The sequence below is a fragment of the Ixodes scapularis genome, unplaced genomic scaffold, assembly GCF_016920785.2.
Source record: "Ixodes scapularis isolate PalLabHiFi unplaced genomic scaffold, ASM1692078v2 PGA_scaffold9__187_contigs__length_104089568, whole genome shotgun sequence".
NCBI classification, from domain to species: Eukaryota; Metazoa; Arthropoda; class Arachnida; order Ixodida; family Ixodidae; genus Ixodes; species Ixodes scapularis.
The window spans coordinates 73,176,877-73,195,867 of record NW_024609884.1 but is presented as its reverse complement, the minus strand read 5'-3'; the positions used below and the strand labels follow the sequence as shown (position 1 = coordinate 73,195,867).

At 44.5% G+C, this 18,991-nt stretch overlaps 1 protein-coding gene across 2 annotated transcripts in view; it reads right to left on the bottom strand.

Annotated features, from left to right (window-relative positions):
* Positions 1–70: 70 nt before the first annotated feature.
* Positions 71–18,991, bottom strand: part of LOC8036456 — a 68,581-nt gene continuing 49,660 nt past the window's right edge. For both annotated transcript variants that reach the window (XM_040206787.2, XM_040206789.2), the window contains 8 exons: positions 18,241–18,317; positions 18,051–18,165; positions 11,553–11,780; positions 10,757–10,914; positions 10,548–10,647; positions 9,911–10,189; positions 9,144–9,287; positions 71–437 (listed from right to left, as the gene is read on the bottom strand). In XM_040206787.2, coding sequence (XP_040062721.2) covers positions 357–437; positions 9,144–9,287; positions 9,911–10,189; positions 10,548–10,647; positions 10,757–10,914; positions 11,553–11,780; positions 18,051–18,165; positions 18,241–18,317 — 1,182 coding nt within the window. In that variant the 3' untranslated portion in view covers positions 71–356. The remainder of the gene's footprint in view (positions 438–9,143; positions 9,288–9,910; positions 10,190–10,547; positions 10,648–10,756; positions 10,915–11,552; positions 11,781–18,050; positions 18,166–18,240; positions 18,318–18,991) is intronic.

The following is an 18,991-nucleotide window of genomic DNA, read 5'->3' as shown; positions in this document are numbered from 1 at the left end:
GAGAATTGCATTTGAATTTCCACTCTCAAACATTCAGGCTATTGTTGAAGATCCACGCATGCGTCATATATTTCAAGCGACATTAAATACATTTTATTAGTGAACATCTCTGGGTAATTTGAGGTAATAAAATAAACCTTGTTAAATTTGCCATACTTCTCTATTCGTGCAGCGTGTTCAACGTAAAGGTGCATCTTTATTATCGCGACAACACTTTCTCAAGTAGAAGCATACACGCAGGGAAGAAATGATGACTTTCGATTACGAGGATGATTTGGGTGTAGGAGCTGGTCAACACATATTCAGTAGACAGTAGTCATCTTGCAAGCTTGGAAGTCTTCGAGGCAATGGCGTCATTAATGGCAATTGCCACAATTGGGATGACACAGAACACCATTGACCCTGCATCTGCATCCGCCACTGGTGTCGCCCGTACCCTGCAACAAGATTAAACAATTTAATTGAATTGTCTAACGATAGAAAGTGCAATGTTAATACTCTACATTGAAGAATATTCACATGTGCATAAAAGGGTCGATAGTATGTGACAGGTTAATAACGCCGTAGAAGCTCCGCCCCCAACACGCACTTGCTGCCTTCCGCTGGGCTGTTGGCTTCATGTGTGACACTGTTATCAAAGGCAGAAAGCTAGCACTTGAGACAGAGGATTTGCGGGGTGAAGGCTGATTTTCTGTTATCTTTGCGGTGAAGGGAAAGGGGGAAGCCAGGAGAGGTGTGGGCCTCCAGGCCCCACGGCGGTCATCTTGAACAAGCCAGTAGTTCCACCCCTAGATGTGACACTCATCCGCGTGACCGAAAAACGGGTGTATGGCTTGTCACTGATGTTCCTCCGCTCTTAAATTCCTCCTTTCTGCTACTCCCCTGTACATGCTGCACGTGCGTGCGGTGCCCAGCTTTCTCAGCCACTAAGCAAGCCCAGCTTGCCCAGCCAGCTCCTCTGTCGGAGGACACCAAGCTGGGGAAGGAACGATAATGATCCCCGGAGAAGAGGGACAATTGACAAACACAAGTCTCTTGTGGAGATTTGTGTTTGTCCACTGTCCCCCTTCTTGTTCTTCTCCAGGGATTATTATCGTTTATTTTGTCCAACTCGCCGGCACCTTTGCATTGATTGCATTACCATCACAATCTGGGAGGCTTATTTTCCGATGTGGGCTTCTGATTCGTGGTGCAGTGATCGTCACATGTCTTCGTGAAAAACACCAAGTGATGAAATATATGAACACTTTGCCTCGCTCATTTTCCGCGAATTAAAAAAAATTCCATTTCGCACACTATTTTCACGACATGACAAGGATGTCTGCTAGAAAGGTAGCGGCGCTTGGCGATCGATTTATCGGATTAATAGGATGACAATTGGAAAGTGACTGGGTGTCACAGAATATTGTTTTCCAGGAAGGCGTTGTATACTAATACATAGTTAAAAGGTGCGCTTACAGAGAACGACATTTCTTAAGGCGCCGACTGAGAAGGTAATGAGTTTGAGTTGACTGTGTTTTACTTTAACTGCGCTGTGAAGAATTACAAGTTATGACACTGGGCCTAAAAAAGAGGACACGACACGCACAAGTAAGCGCAAACTGTTTATTTTTTCCCTTCCATACAACAGCGGGAGAAAAAACGCAATAAAAGAAGAAAGGAAAAAGGGGGAAAGAGGTAAAAAACAAAACTGTTTTACAATTTCCGTCATCTTATTTTCCCCCTCGCTGTTGCGTGGAAAGTAAACGGTTGTTTGTTTGAGCTTACTTGTGTACGTGAGGTTATCTTTTTAGTTTCACTGTCGTTATTTGTAATCCTTCGCAGCGCAGCTTAGTCAAAGCATGGAAAACAGCTAACTATACTTCGTTTCACCGTAACTTGGCAGAGAGCGAACAGGCCCATTCGACCCAATCATAGTGGTGGAGGCGAAGCACGTGACTACCCTTACCCAAATGTACAGGGGCGAGAGTGTAACCCAAGTAGTCACATAGGCGAGCAGAGAGTATAACTACCCTATTATCTGGCCTTCGGTGCAATCATGTTTGATTTGGCACGTCGCGCCATCTAGCACAAAATATTTGCTACACTGGGATGGCAATTTCGCCAGCCTGCTTGCTGGTGTGGCTGTTCATGCATCACTTTGAAGGTTTTGATTCAAGAGTTGTTTGTCTTTTATTCTTAACACTGCTATCAGCTGCCGCAGAAGAGCAAATGCCAGAGCACTGTTGCGTACCGAACTGTCGCAACCCCTAATGCTTAGCAGGTAAGAAACTCCGCAGGTTCCCGTCGAGGCTGAGAGAAATGCAACGCCGTCAGGTATGAATAAATGCCGTAATACATGCACAATCAACACTCCGTTCATAGTACATAACTCGAGATGGATTTCTAAATATGCTATTTGTCTTGGTATTTGGAATTAATGCGCTCGAAGCCGGACGTTGTCCGAGTTCGATGCGATGGCTACCAAGAGTCAGATAATCGTTTGATATCCTCACTGCTCTCTGCTCTGCGAACACATGTTGTTCGAACGACATTTTGCGGACGTTTTCTGAGTTTGAGCGTAGTTACCGGAGTGCGCGGTTCCTCCGCTTCGCCGGTCACAGAGCGCACTGTCGGTTACGTCTTTAGCCTGATCGCTAAGCTGCCCTCAGATGACTGCTCTATTTCAACCCGGGTCTACGTTTCTACCTTCGTTCCCGCTGCGAGAAAACAGTCTCCTTAGTACAAATGTACGTTTCCCATGACAAAAGGTTATCCATGCGGCGTTTACTTGTGCTTTATGTAAAAGAGAACAGCATAATCGATCGACGAAAACGAGCCTCACCTTGCGACGAACTGTGTACGACACCGTCCAAACAAAAGCCAGCTTGCACGAAAAATACACTCCTCGGACACTACAGTCGCCTCCAGCACAACGACGACGGGACGGGAAACAAGCTGATAAGATGATCACAGAAATGAAATCAGCTATTCATGCGGGAAGAGTTCACTTGAAAAAAGTAAAAAGTAATAGGTCCATTCAGGGTGAGGAGAGGGGGGGGGGAGCTTTTGTAGAGGAGGGGAGCTCAACGAAGCCTTTGTGCCTTTGAGGCGCACACAAACAACGTAAAAACTGCCCTTGTCTACTTGGTTTTACTGAAATCTGGTCGTAATATTTGGGCGTTCAATTTTGTTCCGCTTGTTCCCGTTTTGGGTTGTCTCAACCTATTGAGGAAGGCTCTACAAACTCGGCACTACAAAACCAAGAGAGAGCACGAAGTAAAAGCAAGAACCACAGAGAGCAGGACGGCAGCCGCCCACACGAGCAAGCAGAGACCCAGGGAAAGAAGCTCCAACGGGACGCCGCCGTATACACCACCGAACCCATGGAAAGGGAGGCGCCGGAGGATGGGTGGACCAATTCTTGTCCCAGCTGCTGATCTCACCTCCACCCGGCAAACCCCGCCACCCCAACCACCCCAAGTAACAGAATATAACCTAACATTGGCAGCAGCTACGGAGACCTCTTCGCAGGCCAACATTAACAGCGCAATGAAGGAAGGCATTAGCATGGATCAGACCAACACCAGGTTATGGCCGAGGTTCCTAACAGCTAGACTCGCTCCAGAGAGAACTACAGCAGATAAATAAAATATTTTAACAGTTGCTCCAAGAGGGATAACCTCATGCACAATATGCAACAGGAATTCCAGAAAAAAGACATCTTCTATCCAAAAATTTCGCCAGCCTAGAAGAAGGGCAGAGACAACCCGAAAATTTGTACAGAAAACTTGAATCGGTTCTCAATTCGCCTAACCTCAAATACGAAACTGAGGTAAGGTAAATGTGGTCGCTGGTTCGATACCCCTAATCTCAAATATGGATTATATAAAGAGTTCCACTTAAGTAACTATCCCAGAAGTCATCGCTGCAAGAAACCTACCAGCCATACACTAGGAATAATCTAGATCACCCTCTGCAGACCACCCCGAACAATACGATGTATATCTGGCAATGGAGCTGTCGGGTACTACGTAGGGAAATCAGTCTACTGAATCAGTAAATACAACAGGCCTCTAACAAACCAGACATCACTCTAACATATGAGTGTAATGGGTTAGTCCACATACATGGATGTAGTATAATTGTTCTGCCAACCTAGCATAGAAAGAGGCAAAGAAAAGACTATCAAAGCCTAGCAGCTATACAAATTGATACGCACCTCACTTTGCAAGAACAGAAATACGTAGCTGTCAAAATGAAAGCCACTAATACAGAGATAGTAATAATGATCGTATATTGGTTTTTAAATAAGGAAAACAAGAAATGCAAGGCACTAAATCGCTTCATTAAAAAAAACAAAAAAACTTAATTATTGCTGGGTACTTTAACAGCCCCCACGCAAGTTGGGGTTACTCCTGCACGTCGCCTAATGGCAGGAAGCAAGAAACGATTATGACTAATAGGCACCGGACTCTTGTAAATAACACTACAATTGCCTCAAGAACAGACAACAGCGTAGAAAGAGATAGCACCCCAGACCTAGCTAGGTTCGGAGGAAAACGCCACTGTAAATTGGAGAACCTATAGGATAGTCTGGGTAGTGACCATAACATCCTTAACATAACTATCAGAGTCCGTAAAAGAAGCCGGAAAGAATTTAAAGGTACGCAAATCAAAATCACAAAATGGGATCGCATGAGGTCAGAACTCAAGGAATCCTTGAAAAACAGCACGGGAATGAACTGGAACCAAGGCCTAGATATAATCCGCAATAACTACACATGTCACACCAAGGAAATCCAGAACGAGGACACGTCATACATCGATTCCCACCTTCTTAACCTTTTGGATAAAAGAAATAAACTCAGCAAAAATGGAAAAGAAATAACACTAACAGAGGCGTTAATAAAGCTGTCTAAAAAAACACGGAAGAAGCCTACGAATACGTGAATCACCAGCGAATGAGAATTGGCTAACGAGATGCGACCAGTTAAACGGCCCGTGACATACTGTCAGAGTGTGGCAGGTTCTCAGAATGGTACTAGGACAGCCTAAAGCGAGACAAACGACCACCGAACTATGCCTCAACTATCAGGAAGAACCCAAAGAGATAGCCGCAAAATTCTTCAGGAAATGCTTCACCCTCGGAAATGCCCCAACCCCCAGATGAAGAGGCGGAGGACTACTCCGACAAAAACGCGCAGGGCACCAATTGCCCCTTTCGGGACGGGAGCCACGGACAGCCTCACCCCGGTGAGGATGGTATAACATACGGGATGCTAAAAAATCTTCTGGATGAATTTCTTGATCTTCTACTAGAGTAAATTAACAGGCTCTGGGATGAAGGCAGTCTACCGCCCTAGTGGAAGAAAGCACTTTTCAATCTCAAAGCCGGGGAAGCAACCCAACTGCATCGACTGTAGACCCATTTTCCTAACATCGTCCATAGGAAAAATAATGGAAAAATGGTTCTCACCAGGCTTGAGTGGCATGTGGACAGCCAGGAAGCCTACCTCGAAACCATGACAGGATTCAGGAAACACGTGCGCACGCAAGACCTCTCTGATAACCCAGGCTTGGCACAGCCGAAGACGGTCGCCGGAATTGATATGAGCAAATCGTTTGACAGAGTTTTGCACACCACCATTTTAAGAAAAACTTAAGGAGATCAACCCCAGCCGAAAAATGTACAACTGCATTAAAGACCTTCTCTCTAACCGGACGGCCAAGAAGCTGGGCGATTTTATCCCAGAAAGCCAGCCCATCACCAAAGGAAGGAACCCCACAGGGTTCCATTCTCTCCCCAACCCTCCTTAACATAGTCACAAAAAATCTACCCAGACAACTGCACCTCATGCAAGGACAAGAACATAACGTCTACGCAGATGATATTACAATATGGACGACAAAAAATCTCCAGGAGAGGAGGAAGGAATAGTGCAAAAGGGCATAGACCATTCATGATTATGTATCCTCCATATGACTCACCTGCTCAGCAAAAAAAGAATCTGAATACTTCGGGATTACCCATGACATAGCAAGCAGAGCATCCGAGTATATGGGTATGGTAAACTTGACAATTGCAGGGAAACCATTACCCCGGAGAGATTCCAAAAGAATCTGGAGATTCTTCCTACAGGAAGACAGCATATTTAATGTAACCATAAATAGGTTAACTGGACAGATAGAGCAAATCCTCATACGCAGAATCACGAAACAGAAAAAGAGGCATTAAGCAACACGAACAGCCTAAGGTTATAGAAGCACTAATCTACTCCAGGGTGATGTACCCATCGCCGTACATTTCCCTAATTAAAACACAGCAATCCAAACTCGAAGCGGCACTCTGAAAGGCAACAAAACTGGCGCTAGGCGTAGCCCTATACGCAGCTAACTATAGAGTGGAAGCCACAGGACTTTTTAAATCACTCAGTGATAAAATAGACATAATCAACATGGGGCAACTGCAAAGGCTGGAAGCCTCACCCCAAAGCAGAAAAATTCTTGAACATCTAGACTACAATATCGGAAACTTATCCCTATTCCACCGGGAACCCCACCTTGGGGGCAACTACCCAGAATCAAAGTTGATCCGATTCCTAAGAATATGCAGAATTTAAGATATAAACAGAAGAATCGATAGAGTAAAACGCCTAGAGAAAGAGGCAGAGCACTCAAACGTAGCAAGCCATTATGCGGACGCCAGTTTCAACGCAGAGCAATGCACGCTAGCAATATAAAGCCGAAAGAAAATTATGACACGGGAGTGCCAGGGAGTTTCCACCCTCATTAACGCTGAGCTGCTAGCCATAGCCACGGCCATAATCGAGTTCACCAAACACGAGGAAGAAGCCATAGTTAAGACGGATAGCCAAGATGCCTGCCGAGCTTTTGTAAGCAACGAAGTACCTGCACAAATATCCGGTGCTAAAAATTAAGATCCAATAGGTCCCAGGACACCAGGGACTGATAAGGAATAGCCAAGCTCACGAGCTCACCTGCGAATAATAATTGCCCTCAATACTGCAATTTCAACATGAACCCTAAAACTAAAGCAGTTGAGAGGCATCAGAAAAAAAAATTATACTTGGAATGATTGCGTGAGAAATTTGGAAATCCCGTCAGCGGGAAATTGAAACTAACTCGGAAAAAGCGCACAAGGAGCGGAAACAGTTTCGCTCTCGAAGAGGCGTCAGTATGATATATGCTGACGCATAAGTTGTTGTGAACACGTAACCAAAAGCTTTGGCCTAATGCCAAATCAGCAGCCCGTTCCCGCGAGCCAATTAAAAATTGGAATGAATGCTTGGGCGAGTTGGATATTCATGTTGTAGGAGAAGCGCTAAAGTAGACTCACTCACACCAGAAAAACGGTCACTCACGCAGCGCGACGTGAGTGACCGTTTTTCTGGTGTGAGTGTGAGTGTGAGTGTGAGTGTGAGTGAGTCTACTTTAGCGCTTCTCCTACAACATAAAAATTGGAAGTTCGGCTACCCTGTATTTGCTCCCTTTTGAACCTCTTACGGTGCAACTCTCTACCCCGAATCGCTGCTTTGGTCCCACTGCGCTGGATTCTATGACGTCCCGAAGTGGGCGACGAAAGCCGGCGCGGGTTGGGTTTGCCGACGGCGAAATATAAATAAACAGCCCAGGTCCATTGGTAACGCCGTTCGCGATCGGAGCCTGAACTTACGGCGATGCAAGGGGCTTTAGCGACGAGGCCGACGAGGCGACCCTCGTCGGCCTCGTCCCCGTCCTCGGCGCGGCAGCCATGAGCCTAACCAGCAGCAAATTCACCAACGGCTTCGCCCCAACCCTCCAATCATTGAAGTTTTCCAACTGTGTCACGGATCAAAAATGTTCTGTTTCTTTTTGTAATTATAACTTGCTTATATTTCACAAAATAATTCGAATTTCCGGAAAACCATTTTTTCTCCATGTTCCTACGTTCAATGAGGTCCGTTTCAGCGCAAATTTTAAATCAGTTCAAAAATTATTGGATGATCCCGTTAACAAGCATGTTAAAAAAAAAAAAAGACGGGAAAACTACTCTAGTATACGATTTGTGCAGGCGAGATTTACGATCAGGGAGACATAATATAGCGGGATAATTTTGACTATACGCCACATAATTACCCGACATTTTCTTGATTAACGTTTTAATTAGTAAAGATAGACATACGGTTCCAATTAGAAAGTTTCTAAGAGTCACAGAGAACCACTAAATCAGTAATTCTTTAAGAAAGACTGAGCGCGCGGGAAGCGCAGTAGTGCGCTAAAGTTACCACTCGTGGAACAGGCACAAGGCTGGGGTGAGAAAACGCGGATGATAAGACGGAAAAATCGCGCGGGCGTGTCATCGCACCGATAGTCTTGCTCCTGCTGCACTAGTGGTAATTTTAGCACTCCGCCGTGCTTTCCGCGTGCTTCAAAACTTTTTAATATGGACTGATTCAGTGTTTTTCAAGGACACTCAGCAAGTTTTTAATTGGAAACAAATACTTATTTTCAAGGATTAAAACGTCAATTAGCATATTTCAGCTAATTAGCCAACTGATCATCATGATTAGCTCCTATACTATGTCCCCCTGACCGTGTAACTCGGCTGCACAAACCGCGCTAGTGTAACTTTCACTTTTTTTTTTACAAATCTGTTATGTCTAAGATGGAACACCCTGTATGTGCAAATCAAAATACCCACTCCGACACGCGTGTTTGATTCATCATAAAACCACCGTGTAAAAGTTTCAGATGTGAAGACAGAACAGTTGTTCTGGAAATGACTCGTACACATTATTTCACGAAGCCTGCTGTGCAAGACACTGCTCTCAAGAAAAATTGCTAACATAAAAACACCACCAAACCCTAAAACAAATTTCGCCCCAAATGTAAATTCTGCCCGGTCGTACTAATCATATACGACCAAAAACACCACTTCTCACATGTTCTCTACGTGTTTGCTTTCTGATTTACGCATATTTATTTTGTATAAAGACGACGACCATATACTAAAGATGTTTAACGAGCTACAACATACTAGGATCGCGACTCAACATTGGCTTATATCGTAATCTTTTATGACCGCCATAAGGATAAGTTGGCTCAAGATTCAGCCTTAAGGTTCTCGTGCAGTTGAGCTACTATCATAGATATATACTCACGTTAGGACCCCATCGAGGTCCCTTGGTCGCCCAGCAGAGTTCGGTGTTGCAAGAAGCACATCTTATGGCATCGCATCCTCCACGCTTGATCAAAATTACGTTGCATTTGGAGCATCTCATGGCATCCCCCCTTTTCAGCTCCGCCTGAATTTACAAGACAAGTATCACCAAATTTTCACATGTAGTTTCTTTAGCCGTACATGTGCTCCAAGATACGAAGTTGTCTAAATGCGCCTAGTCCATATTTGCCGCAATATGAAATCGGAACTTGCCGTCAGCTTAGTTGTACAGACCACTGCCTAACATTACATCTCACTGCTGACATTTCCGCACAAGTACTCTTTTCACCACTAAATACTTGAACACTATAGTCGATGATAGGTTATGAGTAAAGTGGAAGCTCCTCCTACCCCATTTCACTTTAAGAAAGCAAATGCTGGAAAGGAGGCAACCTCCTTTCCAGCGTTCGCTCTGCTAAAGTGGAAAAAGATGGGAAGCGCTTCCACTTCACTCTTAACCTGTCGCCGACTATAGCCTTTTGCCCAGGTTAAAATTATGTGAAAAGCTGGCGATTCATTATTCAGGTTAACTATACAGTACACTGCAAAAACTCCCAAGAGAAACCATTTTTAACCACCTGTGCTGTGATAACATCCAGGAATCATGCTGCGAGTCACATTTTAAGACGAAGTGTCCCTCCGTTTTACTCGGCGACTTTTGATCGTGAAGCTCATAATTAAAAAACAAAATCTGCCATGCGGCCATACCTCAAGCATATTTATAGAAGCCTTAGCTGCATCATCATTTTGTGCCCTGCGCTTGAGATCCTCCTGGTACTCTGCACAGTTCATTTTCTCGTGAATGGCTTCACATCGTAGGCAGTTTATCTTCTTGCACACGGGGCACTCAAATGCATTTGAATCTTCATCATAAATACACCACCCCCTGCAGTCAACTGTCTTGCAGTGGAAAGACCTTGTACTTGTTCGTTCGGCTTCTCTGAGCCCTCTCTCCTGCAGTTCGTCATAGAGTTCCGGAGAAAGGCACTGTAAAAGAAAAGAAAAAAATTCAGTTAGTGCCGTTTTTATAACTAATTAGAAAATAAGCTGATTTGCTTTATGTAACTGAAAGAGTAAACACGAAACGAAATGAACTGTTGGGCTAGTTGGTTAAACAATAAAGATTCAAACAGCGCTAAGGAGGAGGACTAGTAGAAGTGGACAGGACAGGCGCTGACTAGCAACTGACGTTTTAAACACAGTAAGAAAGACACGAAACTTCTTGTTGCAGAATACACAAGAATTAGTAATACACTAACACTCTTATTTAAAAAGATCGCGTAAAAGATGACCGACGTTGTGATTTGTGACTATGGTCGAAACAAGGGACTTCTGAAAAGCTTACTGCTCGGAGCTCAGTGTCGGAAATTTCCATTTCACAAGGATCATGTGGGCATCTGACCACAGCTGAAGAGGAATTCTTGGCAATGTTTACCAGACAGTCTCTGCAAAATAAGATAGACAAGAGGCATAATTAAATTAAACATCATTGCTAAAATAAGCAACTTAAATTTGCGTAGTTTTGCGTAAGTACCAGGACGGTCAGATACATACTTGCAGATTTGGTGGTGGCAGTTCTTCAAAATGAGTCCCATTTCCGGCTCCACCGAAATAAAACATATGGCACAGTCAAACTCTTCAGTGGCTTGTATGGCATCTTGGCTGTACAGATCCAATTGCTCTTGAAATCTCTTCCTTTTTTCCTCTGGATCCTTCAGAAATAAATTTTAATGCGATGCATGTTATACCATTGCACGACATTACATTTTTTTTATATCTACGTTGAAAAAGGGCTAAAAATTGTAGTTCGAGAAACCTTCACATTTGGAAACTTATGTCTTATAAGCGGCGCAAGAGAAAAAATGCTATACGAACTCATGCTTATATTTTCTGTACTACATATTACTGGCACTCGAACCTTGGATGATCTTTACTTATACACCTTGGGATCTCAAACTGGTTTTTTTTCGGATTTAGACTAGGGGTTCCCCGAGCTCCGAAATTTCCTCGACTAATCTTAGTGTTCTCAGTTTAAGCACCATTATTTAAAATCAAAGTCATTCACTGATGCCTAATTAGGTTCCAAACACTCCCTTGTATGTGCATTACTGTTTACAAGGTCTGAGCGCTTCTGCGCCGCTTTGTTGCGTCAAGACGAGACTTTGACAGGTACCCCAGTTGCCAATCGAGGCAATTAGGGTCTCCTCGAGATCCAACGGTTGGAGAACCCCCGTTATACACGATGGTAATTGAGTAAACTCGATTGTCATATGTGCAGTAAAGCACTTAATCACATTTCCGCTGATCACGCAGTTTCTGACTACGACTTTCGTAAAGTTTCACTACAAACCTCATGCGCCGCTCTGTCCAGATCGTTTACCAGCTTTTGTATGTAATCCCGACAGTCCATTCCAACATGTACGGCACAGCACGACAAGCAGTTGGTCCTTCCGCATCTCGGACAATCCACAGTCTTCTTTTTTGGGTTACGGAGCAGTTCCGTTTGGCATACTTGGCATGAGATACGATTCCATTTTTTCATTTCCTTCCAGTGCTTGAATACTTGATCGGGAACATTCTATAGACAAAAGGGATGTGTCGCACATTTGAGATATGTGCATGTTGAGATGCAGATAAGTAAACAACACGATCTTGATCAACTGACCCGATTCTGTTTAGACATGCAAGCGCTTAGCAATAAACTACTAATCAAAGGCCTCAGAGTTTTATGCATACATCCGCCACAGTATACAAACAATGCGAGCAAGCACGTGGCTGGTGGTCCAATGGTCTGAGCACAACTCAGCAGTCATAAGTAGCCTACACAAATCTTGACATAAGGCCTACTTTATTTTCGCGGGCTCGATATTTCGTGAATTTGGCGAAGTGTGGCTTTCAAGGATATTTCGCGGACACGAAATTTCACCAATCGGGGTGTTATGCGATGTATTTGTTACGATAGGAAAATACACTCGCGGGATGTGTTTTTCGCGATAATATACAAGCCACGAAATTCGTTAAAATTAAATCCTCGCGAAAATTAAGTCGTTTACACTAGGATATGAGTGTGGTTCTTGTGTACAAAATAAAAGTATACTACAGTCATGTCCCGTTACCATGTACCCCGTTAATATGGATATTCCGCTATATGGACACCATTTTAGGGGACAAACTGGAGAAATACATGCATTTTTGTCTCGTTATTATGGACAACTCGCATTATGGACGATTGTTTAGGGCAACGGAGGTGTCCATATTAACGAGACATCACTGTATCAGTATAGACACACTGCAAATTTCCTAGTCATTAACCTGGCGAGAGTTGTATCTGCCGAAGTGTATATTAGTGGGAGTGTGGTACCAGACCAGATCTGTATTTCGTTCAGGCTGTCGATGAACATTTGATCTGGGTCTATTTTGCCTAATCTCGTCATATTATAGAATCGAATGAGCTTGTACGACTGTTCTTTTATTTAGTTTGAGGCAGCAAACAACCTATTGTATACATATACGTAAAGTGAGGTGATGTGTAAACAGTACGGCGGGAAACGTTAATATATAAAAGATGTGTAACTGTCAAAGAAACTATAATTGCGACGTTTCACGCGAGGCCCTTTCTTTGTCAGTTATGTGTACCCCCACGGACAATATGAGCTGAAACACCGGATCCAGCCTTTTTCTGCGTCTGCGCCTCGGTCCCCACATGCTCCATTATCTTTCAGTTTCTCCAACAGTCCGACGCAGGGGACCTCAACTTCGCATCTTATTCCTAGTGTAGACCACACCTCGGAAACTGGCAGGTACGCCGATGAAGTACGAAGGGCTGTTTCAGCTCATGGTATCCGTGATATAGCACAGCTCATAAGGATTTATACTATAAATTCCTTAGGGCTGTGCAAATTTTACCTGACAAAGAAAAGTAGCTGCCCTAAATATCGCATTAAACCTCTCAAGTACTTACTTTGACAGTAGACCTCTTATCTATGGAATTCCATTGACCGCCTCTGGCGTCAATTACAGGTCACCCTCATCAGTATATCTCCATTCTTTGGGACCTTTGGTAGAACTAAAAGCTGGTCCCAGCATTAAAGACCATTTCGATTATACTACACAGAGTGTTAAACTTTATTTCGAACAGATACAAAAAAGGGCGAGTGTCGTCTTCACACTGCATTTATTGACGCGGCACTAGATGATGAAATAGTTATCACGGTAAGTTCGTTAATTAACTCAATTTTGTTCAACAACTTTCCAACCATTGGTTTTATGGGTCATGTTGCAATTGCAGTACTGACGGCAGCCACGATTAGTGACCAAATCAGCCGAACCAGTCTCTTAAATTGTTTCTTGGGGATATCCATAGATCAAGTTTCCATGCTTTTGTTGTCGGATTCCCAAACTGTACGTTGAGAGAGTGCCAGAACGTCCGTCAAAACGAGGCATAGAAGTATGACGAAGTCGTTTCGCGCATCTTATCATCATAGCATGTGTGCTTGGCGGATGCGCCAACGTCGCACTGCCGAGAGAATGACGAGATGCGTAAGTCGTCTACGTCACACCTCTATGCATCACTGTAAATGGAAGCTCCGGCACGCGTTACGCGTCAAGTTTTGGAATTGCGGGACAAAACCACGAAAACTGATGAAGGAGTATCTCAATGTCCGTTGGTATTTGTAAAATAATTTAAATTGGCTTAATCTTTCATCGCAACTGGCGCCAATGCTGCAATTGCAATATGATTCATAAAACAAACAAATAAAAAGTGATTCAACAACCGAAGGAGCGGTGCGATTATGTTTGTACTTTGCGAAAATACCACTTAGAATGAATCCCTGACGTTCTTAATCTACGAAACACGCGTTAACTTTTTCTCCCCACACAATTTACGGTCGCAGAAAAAAATTTAAGAAACGAGCAGCGTTCACCCCTCATCTCCCCGCTAGAACAAACGGCCACGACATCTGGAGTCAATTATATACCGCCAGTAGGCTCGTTCGATTTACCTGCACCTCCTGCTTTGGTGCAGTAAAGCGTAGTGCACTTCCGGTAGGTGTATTGGGCTACGATCGGAATTACACCGCCTTACACTTTTCTGCACCAGTGCAGGAGGTGCATGCAGGTAAATCGAACGAGCCTACTGTTTATCATAACCACGCGCTGGCTTTGTCAAGGAACAGGACATGCGCTGAGTCCGACATTGTTAGGGTTTGGCTATTGTCGTTATTACAGCGATTGGACATGAGCCACTAACCGTATACTTGTCGAGCCATAGACCATTGCAAGGATGGCGCCCCGACTGGTGCCCCATACGCGCAAGCACGCGTGCAGCTTGCGCTTGAACATAGCTTTGGCAAGCTTGCAATTGCACGGGCTTGTCCGCCCGATCAGAGACATGGCGTCGGTCAGTCGCCTTGTATGCAATCGTCTTTACACCATTCCAATATTTACAAGTCCTCAGCCCAGAGTGCCAACACCTCAGCCAAGCACGCGCATGTTCGTCGCTTCGGAAAGCGAACAAATCATGCGTCATGCGCCCGAACACTAAATATTAAACCGGCCAGGAGCCGTTTTTTGAAGCATGGTGTCTCCACCGGTGTCCCATGCGTGTAAGCACGTAAAGCTTGCGCGTGATTATAGCCCTGGCAAGCTTGTTATGGAACGGGCTTGTCCGCACGTGCAGAGACATTACGGCGGCCAATCGCTTCATTTGCGATCAATGTTACTGGATCAACTCAGTTGACAAGCTCCGCATTAGCCGCGCTTCGGAAATGCAGCCCCCTCCGTTCGCGCCAGCGTGATGGCGCTGTCGTCTCAGCCCACCCGGTCCCCAAGGCCGGCCAAGCTCCGGGCAAGCATGCGACGTTGGCTTTTCATCGCAAAATCAGGCGGTCGGCGGCCTTTGCGCACTTATTTTTTAAAAATAGGCGCTGCAAGTAGATTCTGCTGCAGCCACATGATTGTAAATATGCACGCTTACGATTCCTTCCGTTTTTAGACGCTATAATGAAACGGATAACAGCGTATGTGCCAAGCTTTGGGTCGAACATCCGATTGCTATTTCCTGCTCGTGAAATATTAAAGCTAATCGGGATTTATCTCATTGCTGATGTCTCTCATATTCCTCTATGACCAGCATCCACAATCCACCTCAGATCCACCTCAGATGTTCTAGTAGTAGGCCTCGACGTAGCCGAACAACTACAAAAACAGCCCACTCCCTTCAAATGACGAAGACGTCTTCAAATTGGTATTCTTTCCTAATGCGGCTGTGGAATGTATGCAGCAGTTTATGCTTGAACTTCTTTCACAAACACAGGATACCAGAAGAGGAAGTTCATGGTATTTCAGTCCGCAAACGACCAAAACACAGCAGTCCAGTGGCCGGAAACCACGATAGACGTCAGCCATTTCTTCGAGCTTGATTGCCTTGGTCCCGAATGTCGAAGACTCCCAAAACTACGAAGGCCCGGTGGGAGTGAATTTACCTCAAAAGCCCCGGGAACGTTGTCTCCGGGATCGGCCCACTTTTTTAAAGTGGGCCGATCCCGGAGGCAGTGCAATCGATGTGAGCACGGACGCCGGACACGGCAAAAGCCTAAGGAGCTTCGACCCTAAAAATATATTTAAGGCTGAAGACGAGCGAAAAGAAGTCTTCTGAGCAAATCGGAGTGTTGCTTAATTCCTACCTTCCACTTCGTTCGTCAGTTAGGTAACGTCTTTTTGCAATAAATTCTGTACGCAGAAGAAACGCAAACTAGAAAATGAATGCCCTATTGCAGTCAAGTCAAAACTCGAAAGAAAAATCAACTGGAGTTTTTAACTAACTAGAAAAAAAATCAACCCGTTTTTGCTCTAGTATGGCGGGGATTACAGCAAATGTTAGTTAAACTGCACTTTAGAATTAGAGTAGTCCTTTTTTCCGCATTGTTATTAGTAATCAAACGAACTGATCAAACTGCCATGTTGAAAAACAGATCTAGAGGTAAAGAGCCACCCATTTTCTAGCTGCAGCAATTTAAATCAAATTGATTTGAGAAATTAGTTTTTAACTTATTTTCCGGTAAACTACATGCGGAAACAGATCATCTCATCGTCTCGAAGGGCGACGGGGTCGATGCCGCGGCACCGCTTTTTACAAATAACGATCTTTCTCGCACCCAGAGAGTTGCTCAGCATAATTACTGAGCCGCATTGATGATCACCTACTCACACAGGAAGCGCCGCGGTGTGTTTGCGCGGAGAAACGACCACCGCAAGTACGACACGGAGCCGACGGAGCAACACGGTGACACACACTGCCGTAGTGGCTGAGCATGCTAGCAACAAAAACAAAAAATGATCCAACCGCGCAAAGCTACGCGGAATGAGAGAGACCTCGGAGATGGCGGCCGCGGCGCTCGATGCCAGCGCATCTAGCGGGTGACGTCAATTGAACTGTGAATATCACCTATTGATTATCCACAGCTCAGATCGAGTGTTCATGCAATGCTCGGGTTCGATCTATGAGCCGCATTGAAATATCTTCACTCGGGGGTCAATGTCAAGGCTGCAAGCTCCGAGCTACCTTATCAAGCTTTATGAAGAGGAGACTGCAAGAAAACGCTCGTTTTTCTCGAAAATGCACCGCAACAAAGAAGTTCCTTGGTCAGTGGCGTGGCGTGCGAGCATACCTGGGCCCCACTAGTGCCAGCAAGCTCGTGTAATGTGAAACCCTTTAAAACTAAATATTGTTGCACCCCCCTCCCCTTTTTGTTTAGTCAGCTTTCCGTGACGGTTATTTCCCCATTCCAGAGGCGGCCGAATTGTTCGGGAGAGAGTGGAGGTATTTACTTTCTTTCACTATTCCCCCAATAGTTTTCTTTAAAAATGTCTGCCCTCCTCCCCCCCCCCCCCCCCCCCCCCCAACTTTCAGGAAGATGGAGAAGGAGTAAATGAAGCTTGTGACGAAATTGACTTTTCAGACATTTTGGCATAACGCATCGCATCCCTCCCTCCCTTCCTCCCTCCCTCCCTCCCTCCCTCCCCCCCTCCTCCTCCTCCTCTCACCTTCCCCTCGGCCCCTCCCCCCCCCCCCCCTCTTTCCGGGTGGGGATACGTTGTGCTACGAAAGATAAAAAATGAAAGAGCTGATTATAATGTATTATTTCTTTCGCCAACAATTCAACCCAATTCCCATCGTTTGTAGTGGCCACTATGGCCACCAACGTGACCCTAGGGCTAAAAGAACCCTAACGTAAGCCCCCTCCCCCTCCCTTTATTTTTAATTTACCCTTTACGAAATTCAGCGGCATCTGGTGGTTCAAATGTCAGTCTAGATTCTGCCGTACTAGTATGCTATCAGGCACAGTCACTTTCGCAAGTCAACTGCAGACGAGTATGTACTACTCTTCACTGCACAGTCCTTTTTGGACCTCTTTCAGTTTCTCCGGTGAAAAAGATACAGCCGGTCAGAACAATGCGCGAATTCTATGCTGCCTTCTTGAAACTCTATATATCAAGGAGCCAGTGAGCCGCGATATCATGCCGGCCACAGATTGACTGGACCCAGGTTGTACGATGAACTTGATGCAAATAAAAAAATAGAAATACACTTTAACAGCTTTCGTATTATATTGCTGCGCTGCACCAGACTACCGTCTTCAGTGTACATCGCATAATCCGATTAGCTGCATCTTCAAATTTCCTCCTTCATTCGCCACCAGAGGACCGTTATTAGTACGGTACACATGACAACCCTAAATGATGACAATGTGCATGGTCAGACTGAACTTCGGAAGGAGTCTATTCCGAACCAACCAAACAAGCAAACAAAAAACTCCCAGTATAGCTAATTAGCGAATTCACTTACATCCTTGATTACTTTTGTCGACAGAAAATTGCGGCATCGTCTCACGGTAGCCTGCGGTACAGGGCACGTGACTTGGATAGTTACAGTCTCCTTAACTGCCTTGGTGATGCAGACCCTTGAAACAAAGCGAGTTATGCAATCAGCAAATAAGGTCTATGAAAATGACGATATGCTTATCAGTTATACTTACCTGCACACCTTATGCTCACATTCCGGAAGAATCTCAAATGGCAATTCTTTGCGACAGCAGTCAGAAATTTTGTGGTCCTGTGAGAGTTTTTTGTAATATTATGAGGGAAGACAAATTTGCAGTTAGATTTTTTCCATATCACACCAAGAACGGTTAGAAACGTTGAGAAACTCGCCACATGTTTGAGGTAAATTAGTACCGTATTTGCCCCACTCATCACATGTGTGGGGTAAATATGGTAAATTGGTACGTAAAGTCTTGTCATGTTCTGTATTTTATTACCTGTGTTATTTTCAATACTTTGTGCGTCAGTGACATATTGATGCTACTTCATGAAAGACAGAAAAACACTTTTAAAAGAAACTTGAGACAGCTTTATTGAAAATATTACAAATTCCACAAATCATGCCGATTCATCTGTCAATCAGAAATTGGATATCTTGGGGACCTGTTGCGAGCGGGATGTCCGTCAGACATCGTGAAATATTTCTACCTGCAATATAACATGAATAGGCTCATGAGTTATGGAATTTGCATTATTTGTAATATGCATGCGCGGACATTGGACATTTTTAGATAGCGACCTAACGCCCCTGCTAACATATATTTTGCAATTTTTGCGATTCAGAATGATTCGCAAAAAATTGTACGCGTACATTAACAACGCATAGGACCTACCGATCAGTTTATCTGCAATCACGAAAATTTGTTTTCGTGACATATTCCCAAATGCGGTACATTGACAAGCTTG